General features: G+C 38.9%; 1 protein-coding gene across 10 annotated transcripts in view; it reads right to left on the bottom strand.

Moving 5' to 3' along the window:
* Positions 1 to 5,366: 5,366 nt before the first annotated feature.
* fat1a (FAT atypical cadherin 1a) overlaps positions 5,367 to 27,582 on the bottom strand; it is an 88,961-nt gene continuing 66,745 nt past the window's right edge. For 4 of the 10 annotated variants that reach the window (XM_051903939.1, XM_051903422.1, XM_051903330.1 and 1 more), the window contains 17 exons: positions 27,116 to 27,269; positions 24,220 to 24,453; positions 22,342 to 22,731; positions 21,083 to 21,297; positions 20,536 to 20,673; positions 20,302 to 20,445; positions 19,158 to 19,355; positions 17,018 to 17,840; positions 16,803 to 16,934; positions 16,109 to 16,266; positions 14,750 to 15,206; positions 14,506 to 14,659; positions 13,403 to 13,513; positions 12,114 to 12,760; positions 11,869 to 12,006; positions 8,013 to 8,048; positions 5,367 to 7,019 (listed from right to left, as the gene is read on the bottom strand). In XM_051903939.1, coding sequence (XP_051759899.1) covers positions 6,343 to 7,019; positions 8,013 to 8,048; positions 11,869 to 12,006; positions 12,114 to 12,760; positions 13,403 to 13,513; positions 14,506 to 14,659; positions 14,750 to 15,206; positions 16,109 to 16,266; positions 16,803 to 16,934; positions 17,018 to 17,840; positions 19,158 to 19,355; positions 20,302 to 20,445; positions 20,536 to 20,673; positions 21,083 to 21,297; positions 22,342 to 22,731; positions 24,220 to 24,453; positions 27,116 to 27,269 — 4,806 coding nt within the window. In that variant the 3' untranslated portion in view covers positions 5,367 to 6,342. Of the gene's footprint in view, positions 7,020 to 8,012; positions 8,049 to 8,494; positions 8,555 to 8,894; positions 10,686 to 11,868; positions 12,007 to 12,113; positions 12,761 to 13,402; positions 13,514 to 14,505; positions 14,660 to 14,749; positions 15,207 to 16,108; positions 16,267 to 16,802; positions 16,935 to 17,017; positions 17,841 to 19,157; positions 19,356 to 20,301; positions 20,446 to 20,535; positions 20,674 to 21,082; positions 21,298 to 22,341; positions 22,732 to 24,219; positions 24,454 to 27,115; positions 27,270 to 27,582 lie in introns of those variants that run through there. The other 6 variants (XM_051903487.1, XM_051903660.1, XR_007931357.1 and 3 more) reach the window with 5 other exon arrangements.

The following is a 27,582-nucleotide window of genomic DNA, read 5'->3' as shown; positions in this document are numbered from 1 at the left end:
CTCGGGTCTTGTAGCAGACCTCTAGTCCAGAGGCATCCCAGTGCCTGAGAACTTTTTAAGGATCCAATGCAGAGAACGACCTCTCACATGAACGGGTGGTCACTGGTAATGTGAGGTAGATGTAGAGGATACAGTGGATGATGGGGTAGTACTGCATGTCTATGTGATCCAGTGTTTCTTTTGCTGTTGATGCCAGCACTGTTTGAAGTTGGTTCTTTACCTTCCATCTGTGAATCTCCTGGTCAGTGGAGTCTGGCTGAGAGAGGTCTTCTCTGTACCATGACACCATCATTTCTTACTTTTCTTTTGTAAGTCTGGACAAAGCTGAATGTATTAGGTATGCAGCAAGCATTGCTGGCTCAGAGTTTTCCATAATCCTGTTGCTTACTTGGCTTGACACATGGTCAATAAAAAGGGTAGGACAAATTGAGTCTTCGGCAATGTGTGAATGGTGCCTATGGTTGAAGCTCTCTGATGCGTTGTTGTACTCCATTCACCTGTCCACTCATTGTTCTGGCTCCCTGCCCTCTGGGATATTCAATCTCCAGACCCCACTTCTCCAACTGTGACATAATATTCTGTAATAGATGCAGCGTCTTGTTTGACAAGGGGACAGAAACTCAAAAACTCTTAGCATATTTCGGCTCTATTGTTATGGTTGATGTAACAAATGCAGACAGACAGTTGTTTCATCAGCAAGGACTGTGAAAAACCTGCATGCTATTAATTTGTTTTAAATTCTTGATCCTATGTTCTTGGCATTTTTTGGTGATGTCTCGTAGGGCAGGACGATTAATCAAAAAGTAATCAAAGCCGAAATTCAGAACCAGAGTTGATACTCATACAGACAGTAGCTGCACAGAGAGGAGCACAGAAACTCACTAATTTATCACTAAAGTAGCTTAGAAACTCAAGTTATAGCATATATTTTTCTACTTTTGAAGTAAGTGCTTACCCACAGCTTCACAATTAAAAGAGAGACGGTATGACTAATTCACACACGCAATTGCTCTCATTAACACATTCAAATAAATGTACTGCTACTGTGCTAATTTATCTGTATCTGATTTACAACGAGCAGAAATCTGTAAGAAATGTTACATAAAATAATTTTCATTTTAACAGTTATTTTATGTCAGAGCACTCTTTCATTAAGAAAACAATATCCCACCTTTAACAGTCAAGCATATTTACAGTACAAATTTTGTCAGTGAACTATGAGGGCCAAAAAAACAAACAAAAAAACAAAACAAAATAATCGTTCATTAATCGCAATCGAGGCAAAATGTTCAATTAATTGAGATTTTGATTTTAGGTCATATTGTCCAGCCCTATGGATTGCTTAGAATTAAGAATTAATGCTTTTTTGTTGCCATTGTGAAACTTACAGAAAATTCTCAGCAAATTCAGAAGCCTTTAGGTGCCCTGGACTACAACTGTGGTTCGAAATGATTCCCCGCTTCTCTCCAATAGCATTTTTCCAGTCACAAAATCCTTTGTTTATGAAAATAGTGTTTGTTTGTTTTTTTTTTGCTAAATGACATACAAATAGCACAGTAGGTGGAATCTTCTGAAACCGAATATCTAAGCCAAGGATATTTCTCCTCCCACTTCATATTATAACGTAACTGCTTTTCACCAAACTTTGTTTTAGGGTGATTATGGTTATGTTTGAACCACTTATTGTTTAGAAGGCAGTACAGAAGCCGCCTGATCCTATCCCCACTCATCTTCTTTAGGCCATCACTTCTTCAATTATACCTGCACTTACTCACCTTATTAACACTTCTCCTCACATTGATACATTTCCCACAGCATTTAAACAGGCTAGGATAACCTCAATGCTTAAGAAACCAGCTCTAAATCTGTAAATCCAGCACTTTTAGAAAATTACAGACCGGTATCCCTTCTTCCATTAATTGCAAAGACACTTGAGAGAGTTGTTTTCAACCAACTTTCTACTTATCTCTCACAGAACAACCTCCTGGACAACAACCAATCTGGCTTCAAGAGCGGCCACTTAACTGAGACTGCCCTGCTCTCTGCTACTGAAGCCCTGAGACTGGCAAAAGCAGCTTCCTTCATCTCTCTCATAAGCTACACCCGCTGGGACTTCATAGCCTGCACAGATCAACCAGCACTTTTTCCACTGATAATTTGTTTGAAGAAAAAGTTTCAAGCCTTATTTTAACCCATTTTCATTTACTAATGCTGCTATGACTTAGCCAAGAAAGCATTCAGCTTAAACATCATTTATGCAAGTAGTGACAATAATAAAAGTCTGTGTAATTGTCATTTTAATGAAACCATTGTTTATAGCTTGAAGGCACAATGCCTTAAATAGTGACATTTGTCTTTGTCTCATCATTAAAAAGGGCAAAAGACCAGTCTTAGGGTTGACAGGATGCTGAGCCACAACTCATAAAAAAAATAAAAAAAAATCTAACAAAGCAAAATCTTTCATTGTTTGCATTACTCCAGTTGTCTGTGTTTGCACAGTCCACACAGGCTGTTAGCCTGTCCATTAGAGGTGGAGATTTTTTCTGCAGATTACATTGCAACCGGTATGTAAGGAATGTCCCATTCCAGATCAGCAAATTAAACATACGAGGCATTGTAAACACAAACCTGAATCTCTTGGTTGAGTTTACCTACATTGTGCTCAGATGCGCTCTTTGAGTAAACACTGCATTGTTCATTCAGTCTGAGGATGGGGCAGGCACTGGTCCTTCCTCTGGGGATGTCGTGGCCACTGGTGCTCCTTTTGGTGTACTGGCAAGCGTAGGTGGTCCCTTGGGGGGCCTTAAAGGGCAAGGGTGTCAAGATGACATGCCTTGTCTGATGCTGTCTCATTTTTTAATGATTCTCAGTTTTCCCCTGAATGGGGGCCTGGCAGGTACAGGTGCTCCCTGTGGAGACCCGTCTGGCATGGGTGCTCCCGCAGGAGACCTGGCAGGCACAGACTCTCCCTGCTGGTACCTAGCAGGAACTGGGGCTCCTTGTGGGGCCTCTACTGTTCCCCACTAGCCTGAAGCGAGCCCACACTCAAATGATGAGCATAAACGATCCTCTACCTCCATTATTGCCCACCGCCGCCCTGTCTAAATAAAACATTAAGACAATAACATCCATTTGCTTAAATACCTGAAAGGTGGTCCCTTGGGGGGGGCTTAAGGGCAAAGGTGTCAAGATGACATCCCTTGTCTGATGCGGTCTCATTTTTTTAGGGATTCTCAGTTTTCCCCTGAATGGGGGTCTGGCAGGTACAGGTGCTCCCTGTGGGGACCCATCTGGCATGGGTGCTCCCGCAGGGGACCTGGCAGGCACAGACTCTCCCTGCTGGTGCCTAGCAGGAACTGGGGCTCCTTGTTAGGGCCTCTATTATTCCCCAATGGCCTGAAGTGAGCCCACACTCAAATGATGAGCGTAAACGATCCTCTACCTCCATTATTGCCCGCCACCACCCTGTCTAAATAAAACATTGAGACAATAGCATCCATTTGCTTAAACACCTGAAAGGTGGTCCCTTGGGGGGCCACCTTTCAAGAGTATCAAGAATGACATCCCTTGTCTGATGCGGTCTCATTTTTTAGGGATTCTTAGTTTTCCCCTGAATGGGGGCCTGGCAGGTACAGGTGCTCCCTGTAGGGACCCATCTGGGGTGCTCCTGCAGGGGACCTGGCAGGCACAGGCTCTTCCTGCTGGTGCCTAGCAGGAAATGGGCCTCCTTGTGGGGCCTCTACTATTCCTCACTGGCCTGAAGTGAGCCCACACTCAAATGATGAGCATAAACGATCCTCTATCTCCATTATTGCCCACCGCTGCCACGCGAGGAGGGCTGTGATGAGCTCATCATGTTCATCTAGGGGACTGAAGGGTTCTGTTTCTGTGAAACAGGTGGGCATGTATCTTTGATGGCGGTAAGACATGTTATTAAAAAAAAAAGTGTATAACTTTGAAAGGCTGTGCAACGGTGAACTATCTGTGAAACACTGTGAGAGAAAGAGATTGTGAAAAGAAGAGATGAGTTAAGTACACCCAGAAGCTCCAGAAGCCAGTTGCCTTAGTTTTATAACATTCATTAAATGTATTAATTAATTATATAACTAATTAACTTATTATTATTATTATTTACAATAAGTGATATGCCCAGTGGCAGTCTGTCAAAGGAAGAAAAAGAGATAATCATAACAATGAAGTTGAAGTTAACTTGTGTTGTATTAATGTGCCTAAGGCAGATGCATAATGTGAAAATACAGTTTTATATTTTCTATATGCAGTTGTCTAGTCTTTTTTAAGTGTTTGTTATTATACATTTGCCTAATGCCCTAAAGGAACAAAACACTGCCACACTGACATAACAGAAAGATGTGTCATTCATTCAAATAAAACTGAAGATACTTTAAAACAGTAAAATAAATATACATTTTAATTCATGGTTGTTTAAACCGCTCCGTTATTATCTTTATAACTTAAAATTACAACAAACCAATGCTTTTTATCGATTAACTTGCATGCAATTACACTTTTTTTTAACAAACATGGTCCTCAGGTCAGGTGTTATTCAGTAGTTTTGCTCTCAGGTCTTGTACTCTTTTGTTTTGCCAACATCTATCTTTGACAAGTGTTGGAGTGAAAGTGTAGAAGCGGACAAGAGCATCTTTGTAACGGTAATGACAGTAACTCATAGGCTGTTATTATAGTGATGGGCGGGGCCATGACGTTTTAGCCCCGCCCAAAACATTCTGAACACAGAATTGGTGAAAAACTGTTTAACGGTCTAACTCCACAATTCAGTACTACATAGTTCACAGTCTTTGTAATGTGTTTCAGCAATACATCTGAAACATTTATAATGCGTTTAGAAAAAATTCTCAGAATTGACTTACATGGACTTATATATATGTCAGAAACATGTTCAATTTTGTGTAGCCTGTTGTATCAGGGGTTTTCAAAGAGAACCCCGGGGTTTTGTTAGATTCAGCCCTACAAGTGCTTTAGAATCTTTAAAATCAAACCTTTTACAAGAACTTTTCATCTCAGATGTCATATAGCTATCAGTAAACAACTGCAATCTAATTAATTTCATGTCATAATGGAGCTGTTACAATCCATTGGAGACTAAAACATCTCATAAGATCATTCAGACTGTTTCCCTTCTAGTTTCTAAAAGCTGCCTAGCTGATATGCTGTCACTGTCTGACAGGAATAATGCATCTGAACTGCTATCAAAACAGCATGTACTGCTCTAATCACATTCAAGCACTGATCTCCCTTTATACATGTGAAATATTTCAAGCTGAATATCTGAATTGTTCTGCCTAAATGTGTGTATAAAAAGTAAATAAATGCATACAAGACAAACGCCCATTTTAGAGAATAATTTATTGCCAGTAGTAAAGCAGTTAAGCTAGTGGCAGTATTTAATAAAAATCATAAAACAAGACCATAGCATTGCTCACACACACGCAGACCCTGAAAAAGTCACATGTCTGTGAATAATCTCGCACTATAAATATATTGTGTCCCATTTTCATGGTCGAAAAATAAAGATGTTCCAAAGTCACAATTTACAAACGACAAATAAAAAAAAGAAAACAACACATCACAAGAATATGCAGACGTCCATCAGATGATCCTTTCAGAAATGAATGCGTGTTGTGACGATCACACATTCGTATCCTTTACATTTTATTTTTATTTTTTAGATTCTTTGCTTGTGAATGAACATACAGTAAGGCTGATAATGACACACCAGTTGACTTGGTATACTACTTTTTCCTCTTTCTTTTTTTGGAAAAAAAAAAGCAAAAAATATCTACAAAAACCTAGTAAAACCTTGAAATCAAAACTGTACAATAAAATTTACATTACAAATGAATGAGGATTTGTATAAAAAACAGTTTGCATGGTTATATCTATACAAATACAGATATCACCTTGATGCTTGAAATTATGATTTTTCTCTCATTATCCATGACAAATATCAGTTATAATTTTCTGGTTAAATTGTACATCTCAGCATGATCTTGTGCATGATGATTATTTAACGGCACAGCCAAGTCTAATGCTCCCTCCAATACTGTTAAATAATAATAATATTAATAACAGCTCACAAGAGCTACTGGAGAGAACTCATGTTCAAGCAAGTCTTTCCAAAACCCCTCTTCAGTGAGATACAGATGTATACGGTGTGTGCGTTTGGATGTTTGGCATTTGCGTTAAGTGTAAGACGACGTTTGTGTACCGTGTTATGGTGTGTGGTTATGGTTTTAACACAGTCAGTCTCCTGTAGCAAGGTTTCATTTAGGCACTTTTGATACTTTTGTGTTGGATCCAGTGTCAGACTTCAGTATGCTGCTGCTGATGTTGAGAGTCCAGCGATGGTATGATGAGCCTCTGAAACTGCGCTCCCTCCTCCTCTCCTCCGCTCTCATAATCGCTCATCATCACTTCCGACTCCTCGCAGCAGGCGGACATGTCCGAACAGGATGCCGTGGACGTATACAGCGACAGTGACATGTTATCGGCAGCAGGGGGATCGAAGTCGCGGCTGTAGCCCAGTGTGAATCCTCCGCGCCTGTATCCTCCAGTGGAGGATGATGTGATGGTGCTGGTGGGGTTGGTCTGGGGTTCGGGATCTGAAGAGTAATGGTGGTGCGGTAGGAATTGGGTGAGGCTGTAGAGTTGGGGTAAGGGTGGGCGTTGGTGTACTACAGAGCCTCCGGGACTAGAGGGGGCGCTGTTTAGCGCCCGCGTGGTGGACTGCAATGTGTCGTAGCGCTCCCCGTACTCCGGCACGGGTGGAGGAGGGGGCAGGTCATCATGAGAAGGAAAGTCGTCGGGTGGAGGAGGGAAGTCGCTTTCGATGTCGTATCCGCCGGGGTAGTAGTCCGTGTCCAGCAGGGCAGGGTCACTGTAAAGGGTGGATGGGGCCTCCACTACCTCATACTGAGGAAACTCCTGGATTCCAGGAAGTTGAACACTCGGCATCCAGTCAGATGTGTCCCAATGATAGCCTGTCGGATAAAAACAGTAGTAAACATCACAGTGATAAATCACAATATAAACAAAATAAAATCTTATGATTAGACTGGGGTCACACACTGAAGAAAGGCTGGGGTCAATTCAGCTTCAGAGGGGTCAATTTTAGTTTTGAAGTCAACATAAAATGGCTTTCATAACCTGTTTTACATCTGTCATGTGATGTACTGAAGTATAAAAAAGGAGGATTTTAATCATCAGGAAATAATTCAAATTTATATTTATGGATGAATTGTTTACAGTAAGATTCATAATATCCATTTAGAAATTATAGAAATTTTAATTTCATGCTGACTTTAAGACCTGAAATTCACAGAAAATCTTTTAATGCAGTTTTTTTTTTTTTTTTTTGGTCAAATGACCATTTATTCCGTTTACTCCCTGAAAAAAACTGAATTGACTTCAACCCTTTTCATAAATCACTCAGTTAATACAAGCCAGGTCATTTAAAACCAACAACATGCAGTGTCAGTATCACACCAACACAACGCAGATGCATTCAGCTTAACACTAATATTACTGGAGTGCACACAAATACACACATGTGCATACACAATAACTCAGAATATGTCTATTGCTCGTAGAGTTACACAACCTTGACAGAATATGACAATTAGTCAGTACTTTTAAAGATTCATTTGTACACAATATATTATTAGGAAAATTCTTTTAATGGTTATTATTATGTGGTTTGGGGGAATTTGAGGAAGACAACAAAAAGTTAAACTGGGAACACAAAAGCAAAAATCAGAACTTTTTTAAATGCTGTGACAAAAATCACACAAAACAACCAAAAGAAAGTTGATTTTAAAAAAGGCGAGTTGATTTTTGTCACAGATTTGTGGACATGCAGTTTTGTTATATTGAAGGGGTAACCAAGCCAAAAATAAATTAATTAATTAATAATAAAAAAAAAAATTAAAAGGCTTCAGGCAAATTGTACAAAAAAATAAAAACAAATAAATCACCTATTGGGTTCTTGTGTTCATGAGCCGAGAATGACTCTTTAGACAAAAAGCAAAGAGAATTGCAGAGAAAAGAGAGAAAGAGAAAATGTCAAATACAAGGAGACCGAAGAAAAAAAAAAAAAAAAAGTGCAAGAGGACATGGATACAAATGAAAGAACCATGAAGGAATGAGACAATCTTCATGCCATTTGCTTACACAGAAAAATTGTTTCATATCACAGAACGGTGGGAAGGTGAAATCAGTCTTGGCAAGATCGCAATTTTCCATCTCAAATTAGCAGAACAATCCTCAAATGAGGCACCTGATTGGCTAATGAGGCATTTCAAAGAAATTTTCCAGATGTGATTAGTCTTTTGATTAATTTCTCTGTCTCTGTATATTTAGTATGGGTGAAGAAAATGGCATTTTGGACAGCTAATAATCACCCATCAAACACTAAAACAGACACTCAATAATCAGCAATGAAGCAGCAAAAGAATACCTTCTTTCTCCACCGAGTCAACAACAGAGCTGACAAGGTGGATTACTGTCACTAGGGAGGCTTGTAAGAAGGGCAGATAAAAGAAATCTAACATTAATTTTTCAGAAGTAAACATGACAGGAAAGAAACACTGGAAGTAAAGATTGCGAGGGAGAGAGGAAACAGATAGACAAAAGCGTTTCTTACAATGAGACATTGCATTCTGACATCTGACAAAACTGATGGATTTGATTTGATTTACCAGCACTTTGAACAACAAATACTAAATCTGGTTTTATGGGAATTTGGGTGTGATCTGAGGGATGGGAGAATGGCAGAGGGATTTGGTTGTGTCGGTAAGGCACACATCTGGGTTGAGCTCTGGTGGAGGACAGTGGGAGTGACGGCTGACGTTGTGCTCATGATTACACACATTAACAGAGAGATGGAAGGAAGGATCAGGAAAATTCTCAAAGATAAAAGAGAACAAAGACACTCTCTGGCCCCAAACCAAAACCAACAGATGAAGGAAAATGAAATAAGCAGGACTGACGCTTTAGAGGAATATGCGGGTACATGGCCATAAGGAAATATGGATAATCTGTTCAATATAATGCATTAGTATATATCAGAGATCCATTGGGGCAGTTTTTAGGTCAAGATCAGGGGTTGAAAAGGTCAGTTAAGGGTCAAGATACAGTGGTTAGATGACTTTAGGTCCCTTTCACATGACTTCAACTAGGGGTGTTCGAAACTACAAATCAAAATCCACTAGCAGGTTCAGACACTAACAGATCAGACATGTTGCTTTGGCGGCAGTCACACAGGATGTGCTTATGAATTCAAAAACAGCTGAATGGAGTGAATAGAATTGAGGTTAAAAAGTTTTTTTGGGCGGTTGGACAGTTTTTTTTTTTTTTTTTTTGGATGGTTATAGTGACGATGCTTAAAATGGGATGAATTGAGAGATGTAACTTCCTTTTATGTTTTAAAATGAACAGTTACCTACTATGAATTGTAAATTCTTTCACTTCTAACTGCTAAAAAGGAAAATATTTAAAAAAAAAACAGACCTTGCTAACAGACCATCCTGCAGTGTTTTTATTGTTAACTAAAACTAACAAATATATATCAAAAATAAAATATTAGATAAAAAGCTTAAACAAAAATTAGAAACGTTGCCTTGCGAACTAACAGAAATAAGTAATAAAATGACAAATTAAAATTGAAATAAAAAGTATACATAGGAATATTTAAATAAAACAAAAACTAATAAAAAGGACAAAAGACACATAAAACTAAGAAATAATAAAAAAAAAAAGCCAATTCAAAATATGAATAAATACTATAATATTATATAAATAATCCTAAAATAACACTGCCATGCTTACGCATTCCTAGCTTCAACGCACTTCTCAGCACATGCATCATTTGCCGCTTTGATCAACCAATATCTAACGTGCATAATATGAAGATTATTTTCTGAGTCTGATGATATACACACCTTTGACTAGATTTGCACTTAATCGGTCTCTCTTTTATCTTGTTTTCATTTTTGCACTGGCACCAGCCTCATAATGACATCTCTATGATTTGTCCGTTAACAATTTGCTTTGCTATGAAAGGTCAGCAGCAAATGGTTCAAAGCTGAAAATGTTTGTACTTTAAACACTGTGTTACAACGTTCAACCTGACTGCCACACAGTGCCTGGGGTACAAACTTGACGGTTTGTTCCCTGCAGTTCAACGCACTGGGGAACACTGCCACAAGTCATGTGAAAGGGCCTTCAGATATAGTTATCAGGATCAACAGACCCATCATGTGTACTTTTCATACCCTGCTTTTACACTCTGAGATGATGACTTCAACCATCCACTGGCTTTATTAAGAGAAACAAAGATAAGGGGGAAAAAAGAGAAGAGATCCAAAACATGAATTCCATACACAGAACTAATAGAGATCCTATATAGGTCATTCACAGATGTTGCCTTGAACTGATGAAAAACTTATGAGAAGCTGCCAAGAGCAACTGCAAAAGAAAAAGACGAAGGGATTTGGAGGGAAGACACGCTTTCTTCTTTTTATGCATTGAGAATTTCACAGGGCCTTTAGTGATCACTTCCTTTCACCGTGGGCGAGTGTTCACTTACGAGCAGGCCTCTATTTAAAACCTTGCTCGGTGTCTGTGGTGAGATTTGATCCAAATGGGAGCTGAAGCCCCAGTGCAGCGAGAAGGAAGAGAGAGAGAAACGACATAACACATGACCCAAAACATATCACCCTTTACACTCAGTTACATCAGTAAAATAAAGACAGACAGGGTTAGCAGATGTACATTATTAAAAACAAACAAACAAAAAAAGCAGTAACTATATGATGAAATAGGAGTCTGTCTACTAGAAGAGCATGCAAGAGATTTAGGCTATGTTTGGAATTGCATACTAGTAATGTTTCCACACTATATATACTGTGAACAGTATGCAAAATTCCTGTATGCAGAGAAGTATGAATAAAGTGTAACATTTAAAAAGCAGTTAAAAAAAAGCTTACGCTACGTCCTACGCATTCCCTATTCAACTTACGGAAAAAAGTGTAACTGACACAACGGCAGTTTACTCTTTCTTCGTAACTTGAATACAGAAGGTGGTCTGGCGGAAGCTAGATATTTTACTTCATAACTTGTTAAATATGGATTTTTTTTTTTTTTACACAAACGAATCGCTTCGCTTCAGGATTTTATTAACCACCCAGAGTGTGGAGTATGTTTATGATGGATGGAGGTGGATGGAAGCACTTTCTTCAGCTCATACTTGTGACCCCTGTTCACTGGCATTATATTTATTTATTAAAATATCTCTGATTGTGTTCATCAGAAAGAAGAAAGTCATATACACCTAGGATGGCTTGAGGGTGAGTAAAGCTTTAGGTAGTTTTCATTTGAAAGTGAACTAATCCTGGGCTGGCTTGTCACAGAGAAGAAAGGAATTCAAAAAGTACCCTTGTCACAACAGCAAATTTCGCTGTAAGATGAGTTTGCAGTTAGGCTATGGCTACTACTGTTCACACTAAAGTAGCATCCTACTATTTGAAACAATTTTTTACATCTACTTCTTTGCACACAATTATTTTTTTAAATTAGTAGACAGCATTCAATGTATACTGTGTGTATGTATCACAGAATAATATGCAGTACACTAGTGCTCTGTGCTCCATTCCAAACATAGCCTTTTCTGTCTAAAGACGTTTTATTTCCACAATATTTTTTTCATCTTGTTACAAGGAAACATGCTATATAAATAATTCTGATATCTGTATAAAAAAGGCATAAAAACGTCAAGTATTTCACTTATAATTTGCAGTTTAACTGCAAACATCTGAGTAAAAGCAAACGTACCATTGTCGTCACAGGACTCGGACTGGAAGGAGCTGAGAGAGTGGACCTCAGACATGCTGCCTCGGGTGTTATAAGGGTGACAGGCACTGTCCTCCACCGGTTTCTTACTTAGACATGGGTCCAAGTCCACTACTTTAGCTGTGAGGAGAAGAAAACAGTCACAGAAGCTTACTTACTGAGCCCATGTAATAGATTGTCTTACAAGTCACATACACAACATTTGGATTACAGATGGGTCTCCGTACCATCGTAGTCATAATCCCAGCTGGGCTTCTGTATGGAGTCGCTGTCAGACACTGAGTTGGAGGGTGGGGGAGGCGGCAGGTTAGGCGCTACACTACAGACAGCCACCGTCTTCCTGTGCCCGTGCACAGAGTCAGGGTTGAATGTGCTGAATTCTGGGTGTTCTGGTATGGCCGAGCCCTCAAAGGAGTTACGGTCTAGATTGTTGCGGGAGTCGCTTGGAATGCTGGGTGTGTAGGAAATGGGCCGTACGGGGACCTGGGGTGGGATGTCAGAGTAGATGTTCTTGTTGAGTTTGGAGTCGAAGTACGGCCGCTGGAGGAAAGTGTGTGGGGCCCCCGAGCCTACCCTGAGCTTGTCCTCATCATCAGATTTGGATTTTGAGCGCCGACAAATGCGTTTCCGAATCACGACAAAGAGTAGGACAAGAAGGAAGATGCTGGCGACGAAAACGACAATTCCGATTACTTCCTCCAGGCCGATGTTCCAAGAGGTGGAGACAAATTCGTTGCGGATTTCAGAACGGAGTTCACAATGCCCCCCACTGTAGCCCGTGGAGCAGTTACAGTTGAAGGAGCCGTATGTGTTCTGGCAGTGACCACCATTGCCACAAGGGTTCTTCAGACACTCATCTACATCACTGAGGCACCTAAACACATAAACACACACAAACATGGCATCGTCGGTAAGATTTTGAAGTTGGTAATGTTTTTGAAAGAAGTCTCTTATGCTCACCATTGCTGCATTTGTTTGATAAAAATAGAGCAAAAATAGTAATATTATGATTTTTTTATTATTTAATATTTTAAAATGTAATTTATTCATGTGATGGCAAAGCTGAATTTTACTGCAGTCTTCAGTGTCACATGATCCTTCAGAAATCATTCTAATATGCTGATTTGGTGCTCAAGTAAAATGTCTTATTATCAATGTTGAAAACGGTTGCGCTGCTTAATATCTTTAAGGACACTAATTCAAATTTATTCGATTCTTTGATGAATATAAATTCAAAAGAACAGCATTTGTTCGAAATGGAAATCTTTTATAATATTATAAGTGTCTTTACTATCACTTTTGATCAATTTAATGCATCCTTGCTATAAAAAAAAAAAAAAAAAAAAAAAAAAAACCTCAAATAGTAGTGTATAAAGATTTAAAAAGTCCCATCTAAGTACATCTCAAGAGATACAACATCTCATAAAGAAGTGCTTCATTATGTCATTTCCTCACATTATATATATTGTTATTCGTTCAAGTCTCATTGGTTCATAAGACGGATCAAAAGATTTACCTGTCTCCTTGAAAACCTGGTTCACACTCACAAACAGGACCATCCAGGCTATCGATACACTTGCCGCTGTTCTTACACGGGTTATCTGTGCAGTATGGACCCAGCTGACACCTGATAGAAAATTAAAATGAGCCAAATTGTCAGTAAGAAAATTCACACACGCACAAGTTTAGATAAACTTTAAATACGAAGAACTGTGTTTTGATAGTTTTTAATTGCAGTTGAAACTTCTCAAAAAGAAAATTGATTCTGTCTTGCTAAATTAAATCTGATTACCAATCACATTGCCTCCCAAAGCTACTGATTAAATTTCCAATTTAACAGGAATTACTGAGAATGCCGCATGGATCTCTGAAGTATTTTCCTTAAGTTTGAGTGTCAGACTTATGCATATAAATGAAGTTTAATTAATGAAAATATTGACGGAGCTTACTTTTATTTGGTTACATATCTGGAGTATACACAATGTCATTAAAATTGAAAAAGAACAAATTTAATGAAATATCAAACTTTAAAATTTTACTTTGCACTACATCCTGTTCTTCTTCGTTTGTCTAATTATTTTAATTTTAATTAGGTATTAAGTATTAGGTACAAATGAGTGATTTAACATATTTAAAAAGAAAAAGCATGACAAGTAAACAAATGTATCTGCTAAAACAGTCACATATAGAGAATAATGAATATGTGTGTATTCCAACAGTGTACAGCTGCCCCAAAAATATCAGGACACTTAAGCCACTCTTAAAAATATATGAATGTCACTGCACAAAATATCAAAATTGATAGCATTTAGAGCAAATCATTTATATTAAAAAAGTTCAAGTTATCAAACAAAATAAAATATTAATGTTCATAATTAAAACAAAAAAGTCTGAACACTATTTGAAAATACAGAAAAGTTTTCTGAACTTGGAACATGTCTATAGATAATACCATGAATCTGCACCTACATCTACTAAAAACCACCAAGACCTCGCCTCATTTGTTTGCAGATGCAGTATGATGTGATATTGTTATCTAATGTAATTAAATTCATGAATATATAAGTGTTGGCTAAGTGTCTGAATAACTTCTGGGGTCATGTGTGCATATGCTCTTACCGTTGGCCAGAGTATTGTCCTCTGCACTGGCAGTAGAAGTCTCCTCCTTGTGGGATACATGTGCCTCCATAGAGGCAGGGATTAGAAGCACAGGGGCTGATAGTAACTTCACAGTGAGTACCCATGAACGCAGCAGTGCACTTACAGAAATATCCTACAACAGCACATTAGAGCACAGCATTATTAGTCAGTCCTATATATAACCAACCACAATGATTCAAATCCAAAAAAACACCACACATACCTCCATTAGGCAGAGATGAACATGTGCCTCCATTGGTGCAGGGGTTACTGGAGCATCCCTGGACTGGAGGAGCCAAGCTGCATCCAGGAGCCGCTTCGACCAACTCCTCCAGCACTGAGTGAACCCCTCGAACCTGAGACAGTGGCAGCTCCCTCCCATTAAACACAATCCCCTCCAGACAACCCCGCAGCCCATTGGCTACAAGTCTTCCTGAGCCGGACGCCGGCCGTGCATGACCCCCAAAGAACATGCTGGTGTCTAGGTTAAGGGTGCGGAGAGTGCCTGGAGCTGTGCCGGATGCAGCATGGACCTGATCCAGGACCAGTCTGGCGTAGTTGCCGTCTACCTCAAGTGAAACCGTGTGCCATTGTCCGTCACTGACCTGGGTACTGTGCACAGACACCACACCAGGTCCACTGCCACAGTCAAACTTGTACTGTAGGCGGCCGTTCACAATCTGAAACAAACACACATAGTTTAGTCTTTCATGCTGACCCTATGCTGATCAACAATCACATACATCTGGGGTAAAGTTAAAAAAAGTAGTCTCTCAAATCTACCATAAGCCTATTATTAGTCATTTTTTTAAAAATATTATTTTAAATCATTTATGATTATTATTAAATATAAATATATAAAAATAAAAAAAAAATAACTTTAAAAATATAATTATAATATTTACAAAAACAATTTTAAAAACATAAAATGTTATGCACACAATTTTCAAATGTTACCAATCAAAAGTCATTCTGTAGAGATTCCTTTAGTTCAAAAAATATTTAAAAATGTGTTTTTTTCCCCCCAAAAAATAAATGAATAATATATAAAATAACGAATCGGAATCAGCTCAAGCAAACCTGTCCATTAAGTTATTCGAATGAATTTAAATGAGTGTCTGAAAACCTATAAAGCAACCCAAAGCCCGTGCAACATTTTTGGGCATATTTTGTGTCAGCATCATTTTTGGACAGAAAACAAGCTTATGACACCCAAAAATGTGTGCCTATAAAAACCGATGTCCAAATAGACAGTTTATTAGTTATTATTAAACAGCCAAAAAGATGAATCTGGGAAGTACTTTAGGTGTGATATTGGAGTATTCAGACAGTTAAAAAAAAAAAAAAAAAAAGATGAAATGAGGAATGATGCCACACATTATTATAATGTAACAGCAGGGAGATGACACCACTTGCATTTCAGTCCCAGACTCCTTTGCTCTATCTGTCAGTTGTGTGGTTTTCCCTCACCAAAGTGGAATGCGTGAGAAAGAGCTCCCCTCTCTTCTCCCAGCTCCAGAATAACTCCCTATTTTCTCTTCTTTTTTTGGAAGGATTGAGGGGGTTAAGAGTACACACTCACCTCCAGTATGCTGTAGTCTGTGCCTTTGGCGTACATGACAGTAGCATGGGTGGAGTACGTTCTCAGTCTGAGGGACAGCTTCATTTCTTCTTTATTCTCGTTCTCCATCAGCCTGTACCGTGCATATCCATTTCCACTGAATGTCAAGGACTGACGCTCTATAACACAGAGAACAAACCAAAAAAAGTGATGTTATCGTAATGTCCACACCCAAAAATAAATGTTTAATGCAATTTTCATTTCATGAGGAAAATGACACAGTATGCAATGACATCATCAGTTCCATTTGATACTGCTAAAGGCCAATTCACACCGCACTGACAGACGGCAACAGACACTTCGTCGGGTTTTGTTGTTAGTGCGTTACCCCCATCTGGGTCTGTTGGCGTCTGTTGGAGTTGGTTTTCGCTGATTAAACATGCTGAATCAGAATTAGGATGTCTGAGAGGTGACATGCTGTAATCTGGTGACTGTCTGCGTTGGTCGGTGCAGTGTGAATTCGCCTTATCATTCTATCAATCTAAAAAAAAAAAAATGTGTTGCCCGTAGCACAAATACAGCAGGACAATGTACAGAAGTTTAATTTGAGCATGATTGAAAACTTGACTTAGCAAGTACTACTAATAGAAGGATGGTATTTTAATAAGGTGCTTTAATAAAGAGTGTATGACAGCAAAGAAATGTGTGTTCATACCAGAGCACTCATCCTGTTTTCCTTCAGGACAGATGCATCTGAATTTGGTGCTCATGGGGTCTTCTACACACTCCATGCCATCAGGACAAGGGCTCCCCTCACACAGTTTACTCAAGACAGGACACTCAGCTCCTATAATCAAACATAAAGGGTTAACATGACTCTAGACTGGAAGTGAAATACATTTTTGGAATATTTCGTGTCTGTATATTTACCTTCGCAGAGACATTTGGATGTGCGCATATGACGTGGAGTAACAAAACTAATCCTGGCCGTGCTGTAGGCCGACACTGCTCCCGTCTCCAAAGAAACCGTCTCTTGGCAGTAACTAAGCGGACAGTCCAAACCGGCACAGAGTTTCTTTACAACTCGCACAATACGGACTCCAGTCATCTCTTCGATTACCCCAACTGAGGCGTTCAGCTTCCTGTACACCACTTCCTGGGGCTGGAATGGGCTTCCTGACCTCTCTAGAGCTAGAAGCACTTCCAAGTCACCGGACGCATCAGCAGCAGGTTGCAAGCTGACTAACTGTACATCTCCACGTCTGACACCGGCGATATTCCGCAAAGCCCGCAAAAAGTTGCGCCAATAATCTCCAATAAACTCCTCTGGTGCTATTGCAGAGAAACGCACCGCAATGGAGTTATCGAGCGCTTGCGCCGTTGCCTGCCGTACGTGAATATTGACTCGGGCAGCTGCGGTAAAGCGACCATCTGTCACTGTAATGTTAAGGACGTACTGACCAGCATCCAGATTCCCACGGGCCACGAGTTTCCCATCGGCAGGGGAGACAGAGAAGAGGCCAGAGTTTTCGGAGGTGGAGGAACTATCGGGCACGAGACTGTAAGTTAGAGTGTCGTAAACATCCTGATCGGTGGCGTGGATTTTACCCAGAACCCCACCTGAATATTCGTCTGTTGCAGTGGTGATAAATATGTCCAGGGGAAGAATGACAGGAGGGTAGATGCTCTCTTCAATCAAACGAACACTCACAAACGCCGTGGAGACCAACGGTGGTCGACCGCTGTCCGTTACCTAGGGTAAAAGAGTCAACAGAATCGCAACAATTAGAAGTTTAGTTTCATACTTAGATGTCAATGTTTAAACATAAGGTTTTATGTTTTTTTTTTTTCCTTTTAATTTTTTCTTTGATTTTCAATACCACAACAATGGTAGCAGAATCTCAAGGCAGCATTGACAACATCCACTAACTAACATGATCTAAGCAGGCATTTGCCTTCATTAAGAAAGCCCCAAAGAGAAGACCATGTGTGCCAGAAAGTGTCAGCTCTGTGATGATGATCTTTGTTAAGTTTTTTTTAACCCTAATTTTAAATAATAGTAATAGTGATGTTTTCTTTAGCAAGCACTATTACGTATTTACAGAAAGAGCTCAGAAAGGAGTATTTAAAGTAATTGTTTTCACAGCCACCTATGATGTATCTCACTTTACAGCACAAAACAGCATGCATCATAAACATTATCTAAAACAATCGATTATTAGTCTTCCAACATATGGTGCCAAATTATGAAGTCAGCTGTTTGAAGTGTAATTGAGTATTAAGGGCAAAACGGCTTTGAACCTTCTGCATAGAGAGGCTGATAATAAGTGGCAGTCATGGTCAGTAGAGGGAGCACTTGAGCCTGAATTTATTCTTGGCACAACAGACTATTTGAGTCCCAGCTAATTTCTCAGTTCTCACACACACAGACACAGACACACACAGACACACACAGACACACACAGACACACACAGACACACACACACACACACACACACACACACACACACACACACACACACACAGACACAGGTTTGTTTTGCTATCTTAGTGAGGACATTGCATAGACTTCCATTGGTTTTCTATCAGGTCATGATATTTTCTATCACCTATTTCACAACCCCTACTCCTAAACCTACCCATCACAGAAACATGTGTACATCATTAGATTTAAATTTAAACCTCTTTTGGCTGAGATAAAACAAGTGAGGACCAGTGCCTCCTATTCACCCTATTACCATTTATTTCAAATAAATGCTGTTCTTTTGAACTTTCTATTCTTCTATTCTATTGGTCAGAATAAGATTTTTTACAACAGAACACCCAAAAGAGGGGGTGACTGGGAAAGAGACTGCTGTAATTATTTCCTTACAGGTCCACTCCTCTGCTTTTCATGCTTGCTCCTTCGTCTTACTCGAAGTGCATGCCTGGCCTGTGCGGGGAATACTGAACAAGCTTCACCTCAGCTCTATTGCTCATCTATCCCTTCAGACTTCCAATGAAAACTGAACAAGACCCCTACAGCTTCAGTTAGAGTTGGAGAATCAGAGAGAGAGATTGAGGTCTCACCTGGGCCTGTAGGAGGTAGAACTCTTGGGTCTGGCGGCTCAGCATTTCTGCGGAGACCAGGACACCCTGAGGAGTGATGTGGAAGGCGTTGCCCTCGTTCCCACTTATGATAGCAAACGTGAAAGGAGGTCCATTGTGGGAGGCATCACGGTCAGACACAGTCAGCTGGAGAACACTGGTACCAACTGGCTGGTTCTCCTATACAACATATGCAGAAAGTGTTAAAGGTTTTATAACATAGACCTACAACATTCACACTTTTTTTTTTTTTTTACACTTAAGGCAAATTTGGCATGTTACACATTTCTTACAACTTAAATTGAGAAGCTATGATTATATTTTATATGTGCCAGCAAGCACAGGCATTTCTGGTGACTAATTATAGTTTTTAGAGCAACGTTTCAAAGGCAAATGGAAATGGTATTCGCAATGCATTTAACTTCCACAATGATGAATTTCAGCATGAAATACAATAATCCTTGGGAAATAATATAGAGAGGGACATTTATCCATTGATATTTGATTGCACCAGTAAAAGTAGACTATAATGTTACTGGTTAATGTTATTTTTTTTTTTTTTTTGGGTTCTGTCTAGGAATGGGTCAAGATGGTTGATTTTATATACAGTTTCAGTGTTACCTTAGCATTATTTTTATACTATAAAAGTATTAATATTTCAAATTAGCTTTTATTTTTAGATTTTGTTTTCTCATATTAATTTTAGTTTAAGTTTTGGTAATTTTATTATGTGCTTTTGCCATTTTCATTTATTTTTAAAATGTATTTAGATTTAATTTATTTTTTATGACAGTAGACATTTTTCATTTTAATTCAGCTTTTTTCAATTAATGAAAATGATTTTTTTTTTTATAGTTGTAGATTATTTTTAGCTGACAATAACAACATTGTACATTTTTTTCAGTCTCATGTCATCAGTGTTGCAATGTTAGGACAATATAAAGAATTCTGTTTCTCCATCCAGCTGTTTTTGAATATGTCCTATGTGAAATGCATCTGACTGGTGTCTATTGACCCCAAACCATGACTCTAAACCAGTGGAACTGGACTTCCTTAAGATAAACAGGCATTGGAGTGAAATTACTGGCAATGAAATCACTGTATCATTTCCTTTGAGGACTCAGACCTGAATAATGATGCTGTAGTTGGCCTGAGAGAAGAGAGGTGGGTTATCATTTATGTCTGAGACGTCTACATTGACCGTAGCGCTGCTGGATCGAGCCGGGCTTCCGTTGTCAGAGGCCAACACAGTCAACGTGTAACCTGAAGTCTAAAAAACAAACAAAACCAAATGTCATTATTATGTTTCAGCAACAGACTGTCAATGCACCTGCTGCAGAGACACCTGAGTGTTTTGTACCTTCTCTCTGTCGAGCTGCCGAGCCACCTTGACCTCTCCTCTGACAGGGTCGATGGTGAAAGGACTGCCTTGATTGCCATCAATGATAGAAAAGCGCACCTGATTACTGGATGGACCATCTGCATCGTCGGCCATGACCTTCACACACAGAAACACACACCTGGTTAAGACAAAGATTGCCACGGACTCAGGTATGCAACACCCCCGCCTTTCGTCCTTGCTTCGTGAGTCAGTAACTATTGGCTGAGACCCTCGAGGGAAATCAGAAGGCACGCAAGTGAAACAGAGCTGGGTATCAAAGCCTCACTTTCACACTGACAATTTATATTCAGCATGATAAGACATGAACATCTCTAATAAATGACCAGAGTGAGAGAGAAGACTACAGATTAAAGATTGGGGTGAGTCGCCAAGCTCCGGTTTGACACTGGACTGTGTTTGTTTAGTGTGTGTGTTCTTTTCTCTGTGTTGATTCTAGCAGATGATGTAACACACAGACCGGTGAATAAAATCAGAAGTGCTTCAGAAAGAGAAGCCAATGACTTACAGTGAGAACAGTCTTTCCCAGATCTGCGTCTTCACTGATCACAGCTGAGTAGATGTCTTGGTTGAAGATGGGGCTGTTGTCGTTTACATCAGTCAGGTTGATGTTCACTGTGGCCATGTCGCTGAGTGATGGTGTGCCTCCATCTGTAGCCTCCACTGTTAGATAAAACTCATGTGCTGTTTCATAGTCCAAATGTTCGATAACAAAGACACCGCCTGGGAGGAAAAGGACAATGAGAGTAAATAAAAACCTCACTAAATAACGAAATATTTACAAATAATTAAACAAAATATATAAATGAATGAATAAATACCCTCATGTCATTCCAAACCTGTAAGACTTTTGTTCATCTTCAGAACACATATGAAGATATTTTAATTAAATCTGAGAGCTTTTTGTCCCTCCATTGACAGCTACGCAACTACCACTTTGACACTTCAAAAAAAATTATAGAGATATCGTAAAACTAATCCATATGAACTGAGCAGTTTAGTCCAAATTTTCTGAAGAGACACAATTGCTTTATATGATGAACAAATTTAATTTAGGTTATTATTCACATATGAACATTCATCAATGCACACATCAATTATGGTAAACAAAAGCTCAAGCATGTTCACTTCATGTGCGAGAACCAATGAGGTTCATTCTCATGTGTTACGCAGCAAGTATGAGCTTCCACAAGAACCAATGAGGTTTGTTCTCGCGGGTCACATAGGTTCGGTTGAGCTTCTGTTTATGTTCGCTGATCAATGTTTATATGTGAATAAAAGCCTAAATTCAGTCTGCTCATTATATAAAGTGATTGTGTCTCTTCAGAAAATTTGGACAAAACCGCTCAATTTATATGGATTAGTTTTACGATCTCTTTATGAACTTTTTGAAGCGTCAAAGTGGTAGTTGCGTAGCTGTCAATGGAGGCACAGAAATCGCTGATTTCATTAAAAATATCTTTATTTGTCTTCCGAAGATGAACGAAAGTCTTACAGGTTTGAAACAACATGAGGGTGAATGAATGATGACAGAATTTTCATTTTTGTGTGAACTTTCCCTTTAAAGTAAAAAAGGAATGTGAGTGTATATTGTGGGTGTTATATTTGAGTGAAGCACTCCAAGTTCTTTGTTTTGTATGAATGCAATGAGGATTTGGGAGCTTCATAGATGCTACATAGTTCACCATTTTAGGCATCATATTTTCTCTATTGGAATCCTCAAGTGCTGCAGGGATCTCAAAAGTTTGCCAAAGCTGCTGTGTTTACCTGTTTGGGGGTCGATGCGGAACGCTCCTCTCTCGTTTCCATTGATAATGGAGTATGTAATCTCTGCGCCTGCTTCTGTGTCTCGGCTGGCTGCGTGTACCCGCAACACCTGGCTGCCCACCGGGATGTCTTCAGCAATGGTAGCAGTGTACTCGCGCCGCTCAAAGACTGGAGGGTTGTCGTTAATATCCAAGATGGAAACACTGACGGTTGTGAAAGAGGAGAGACGGCGCGGGGAACCACGGTCGGTGGCGCGGGCACGGAGGGTGTAGAGCGACTGGAGCTCACGGTCCAGAGGACGATCGAGCCGTACGACGCCCGTGTCCTCGTCAATGGAGAACACACCATCAGCAGAGTCCAGCAGTGAATAGAGGATCTCTGCGTTAGAACCTAAACAAAGCATAATGAAATTAATATAGACATTTAAGATGTTTTTATCTTGTTTTATCACTCAAAAAAAAAAGGAATCAGTTTAGTACAAATTATACCACAGCATTGTTGAACTGATTCTGATTGTCTGACACATATACCAAGGCTGCAATTAATTGATCTAAAATACAGGAATACATTCTCTGATTCATCAGGATTCTTTGATGAATAGAAAGTTCAAAAGAACAGAATTTATTTAAAATCTTTTGTAACATTATAAAATCCTTACTGTCAATTTTGAAAATGTAACTCATCACTGCAAAATAAAAATATTAATTTCTTTTTCTTTTCTTTTCTTTCTTTTTTTTTTTTTAAAATCTTACTGACCCTAAACTTTTGAATGGTAGTGTAATTATACATACACTGAAATATGATCATAATTCTTACTAAGAAAGGAAAATAATTCATAAAGATAGCCAACAGATCAATACATTTCACAAATTAAACCGCTTTCAAATCAATGGCAAAGCCTCCAGCAGTCATAATGATTTGCAAGAACCTATAGTTCGACTGTGTCTCCATCTCATTTGCTCAATTATAATGACTTATAAATTCATCCTACAAAGGATTCAGTGGTGAAACCTCTGGTCCTGTGCTGCATATTAAGAAGTGTGAGTGAGTGCCACTTATTGTATTGGGGAAAGCACACATGAACAAACAAACAAGATGAAGATAGAGTACACTAATCCCTCTAATGCATTTTTGAGTAAGCCTCATTTGTGGCTTGCTAGTACAATCCTATCTATCAAGACACACTCACTCATTATAGCCAGTTAACACAATCTCTTGTCTTTTACAAAGTTTCAGACTAAATTACTGGAATGCAGCTGCTTCATGACAGTTCAGTATGATGTAAGTCTATAGATCATTGAATAAACCACCTCTTATGATCATTTCAAGTTTACGGTGCAGCTATTATAGAGGAGTACCATAGACTTTCATTGTAAGTGTAGGTAAAATATGTCACGGATGCAGTCTACAGAGTTTTACCACATCAGGGGCTTTCAAAAAGCAACTGGTGATCTGAATGTTGTGGCACTTATGCTGAAAAATGAAGCAAGAATCATAGATTGATTGTGTTTAGGCTGGGCTTAAGCGAAATAGAGTCTGGAATATACACGAAGCACACAATGTGTCTGTTTGAGGATAGAGAGTACAGAACAAAAGGAAGATAAGAGAGGAATCCATGCAAATGGAAATTGGAGCAAATTGAGTCGAAGTGAATTAAAGAGACAGAAAAACAGAGAGGTTTGTGTTCTCTCAGATTAAAGGTGCTGCCCTGTTTGACTGAGAACGTCATATATCTGTGTGCTAGTAACCTCTCTAATGTGCTACCACAGCCGACAGGCCATACTGTTGCAAAACTGGAGAATATCTTGGGAAACACACTTAAAAGCACATTCAATAGTGACATAAATATATCATTGTACTGGATACTGGAGATCTTACCTGTGTCCAGGTCCGAGGCATACAGGCGAGCCACGGGTGTGTTTATCTCGGTGTTCTCAAACACAGTGAAGGTGTAGGGGTCAGAGGAGAACTGTGGAGCGTTGTCATTGACATCTTCGACTGTGATTTCAACTTCCGCTTCACAAAAGCGTCCGCCTCCATCCAGAGCACGCACCTTCATCTTGTGCACTTCCACTTCCTCGCGATCCAGAGGGAGAAGTGTTTTCAATTCGCCTGATAAAACAAAAACACTTTACACTGTGTCCTAATCAGATGTGACAAGAATGTCTCAAAAGAAGTAGCCCTGCCCATTATGAATTCTCATTGGTCCAAAATTGGTCATAACTGTCAGAATCTGTTGCATCAAAAAATTTTTAACTTTTGGTCGCACAACAGTGTTTTACTTTTAATGAACCTCTGCATTTTCCACTGACTTTGCAAACCTTTTAATTGAAATTCTGTTATTATTTATTCACCTTCATATCATTTCAAACGCATAGGACTTTGATCATCATCGAAACTCAAATGAAGATATATTTTTTTTAATGTGATCTTTGTGTGTTCATTGATCAATAGTAATATGTGCATAAAAGCCCAAATTGTATTCGTTCATCATAAACAATGTTTTTATGAACTTTTTGAAGTTGTCAAAGTTTTGGTTGCATGTACTATTAGTGGAGGGACAGAAATCTCTCAGGTGTCATTAAAAATATCTTCATTTGTATTTTGAAGATGAATGAAAGTCTTATGAGATTGGAACAACAGAAGGTTAATGAGTAAATGATGACAGAATTTTCATTTTTGGGAGAACAAACCCTTTAACTCATTTGCAACATTCTGTGAATTAGCATAAAAGTTAGTTTGTATGCACCCTGATGCTGCTAACACACACAAATAGTTTACTGCTCTCTCATTTTTCATGTCCGCAAAGTTGCTTTATGTATATTTATTATAGTTGTCGCTTGCTAAAAAAACATCCAAAATGATTGATGGGGAGTGAATTTTGAACATCAGCTGGCACTGCACTAATGAACAAGATACAATCCAAATCCACTTCAAACTCTCTCATCTGTCAAGTCAAGAGGACACTCTAAGAACGCCCTTAAAAGAAAAGCAGCGAGTGAGGGAGACAGTCGTCTCTGTCATGAGAAAATGATCTGACCTAATAATTTCTGCAAGCCAGAGAAGTGGTCACTAATTTAAAACTGCACTTTTGTGTGCCAGCTGTTTGGTGTCGACCTTTTAGCTGGAGCACATCTCAAGAAGGAATGAATGCAGGGTGTCCAAAAGTTTCCCCTCGAGGGGAGCTAAAATCATCCTTGCACTGAGCGGCTTTAAGAAATAGAAAATATTAAAGAGGAGAGGGATGGTGAGAAATAGCAAATAGGCTGCTCGGAGAGTGAGCTGAGTGAGAAAAGAAGGAAAGGGAAAGTCACCCTTGGAAAAGCAGCCGCCAACTTTCAGGGGTCTAGTTGGCTCGGACGAGAGCACTCTTGGCACTGCTAACTTGCTATAATGCTCCTCTTCTTTTCCATGATGGAACGAAGGGGAAAAAAAGCGAAGAAAACCCTCCGTGCACACTAAACCCACACAGAAGAACAGTAGCGCTCCTTCAGTTTGTGTGCCAGCATTCCCTGCCTTCACACTCAGTGTTATCAAAGAGCCAGTGAGTAGCGCCTTTACAATAGCTTTTGTGTTGTAGCAGTGTGACGCTGTCACAAACCCACTTTTGATTTCTGCTCTCTTACCGCCTGGAACCAATGTTTAATTCACACAGTTGAGAGACAGTTGACTAGAGTTAATAGCTGAAGTGGGGTAACACTTGCTGAAATGTTTATTAAAATATTTTGTCTGAGTATGTTTGTATGAATAAAACAGGCAAGTAAAAAAAAAATGTAAAAGAATAACATCAGAAACAGAATTCTGTGGTATTAACTGTAAAACAGCAATGAAAGCCCAAGGGTGTACATTCTTCTCTGGAATTATACAAGTAATTAAATTAGAAATCATTATGGTTTTAAATGGGATGTGTTTGACTGCAGGCAAAAGCAAATGGTACTGAAAATGTTCTGTGTATGTGGCATGTTTTTGTCTGGTTGTTGAGTGGTCTTAGAACTACTGTTTAAAAGTTTGGGCTTGGTAAGATTTTTTTTAATGTTGAGAAAGAATATGGTAGAAAGAAGTTCATCAAGGCTGCATTTATTTGATTATAAATACATTAAAACAGCAATACTGTTAAATATTGAACTTATATTTAATTTATATTTCAAATTTAAAGTAACCACTTTCTAATTTAATATATTATAAAATGTAATTTATTCCTGTGATGTTAAAGCTGAATTTTCAGCATAATTTCTCCAGTCTTCAGTGTCACATGATCTTTTTGAAATCATTATAATATGCTGATTTGGTGCTCATGAAACATTTTTTTTTTTATTGTTATCAAATGTAGAAAACAGTACTGCTTAATATCTTATTACTAAACCTCCTTCAGAATTTTTTAATTAAACTTTAAAAGAACAGCATTTATTTGAAACAGAAATCTGTTGTAACAATTGTAACTGTCACTTATGCTCAATTTAATGCTTCCTTGCTGAACTACTCATAATCTTACTGACCCCAAACTTTTGAACAGTTGTGTATATAAATATGCACATTTTAAAATATATATTTATATTATTTTTCCTTTCTAAGGCTTTACAATGCACAAAAATGCACAATAATACTATAGCTTTGAGAAAGTTTATAATACATATTGACCCTGCTGAGGACCCAGTCACTGTGCAATAGTGAATGAGTTTGAGTAGGGTCATGAGCACACACAATCAAATACACACAACATTTTACAAGGTACATTTGACCTATTTGACATGCACATGCAAATACGAATGCATACCTGTCTCAGAGTCTATGCTAAAGTGCTCTGATCCAGGCCCTAGCAGCTCGTAGGAGATTTGTGCATTGGAACGGATGTCGGCATCTGTGGCGGAGACCTGCAGGATCAGCCTACCGGCAGGGGAGTCCTCCGGGACGCTTTCCATATAAAATGACTGCAAACAACAGAAAGGGAGACATGTGACAAGCAGAAGTGACTTCACAAATGGGATGATAGGGCCAAAAAGAAGAGAGAAACGAAAGGAAAGAGGAAGAGTTTGGTGGTAATTGTAAAGCCAAATTGAAAAGAGGGCTAAAAGATTTTCACCACAGGAGTTCTATTAAATTAACATTATTCAAAATGGAACACAATACGTAAAAGAAGCACATTAGCCCTCACAAAACCCTCTCACAGTGCAAAATCGCTCTCTTTGTTTCTTAAATGCTGCATTTCACATAAGGACCTTTTCAAATCCCTCCTGACATTCT

This window comes from Ctenopharyngodon idella, chromosome 1 (assembly GCF_019924925.1).
Source record: "Ctenopharyngodon idella isolate HZGC_01 chromosome 1, HZGC01, whole genome shotgun sequence".
Classification (NCBI taxonomy): domain Eukaryota; kingdom Metazoa; phylum Chordata; class Actinopteri; order Cypriniformes; family Xenocyprididae; genus Ctenopharyngodon; species Ctenopharyngodon idella.
This window is presented reverse-complemented; position numbering and strand designations above follow the sequence as displayed.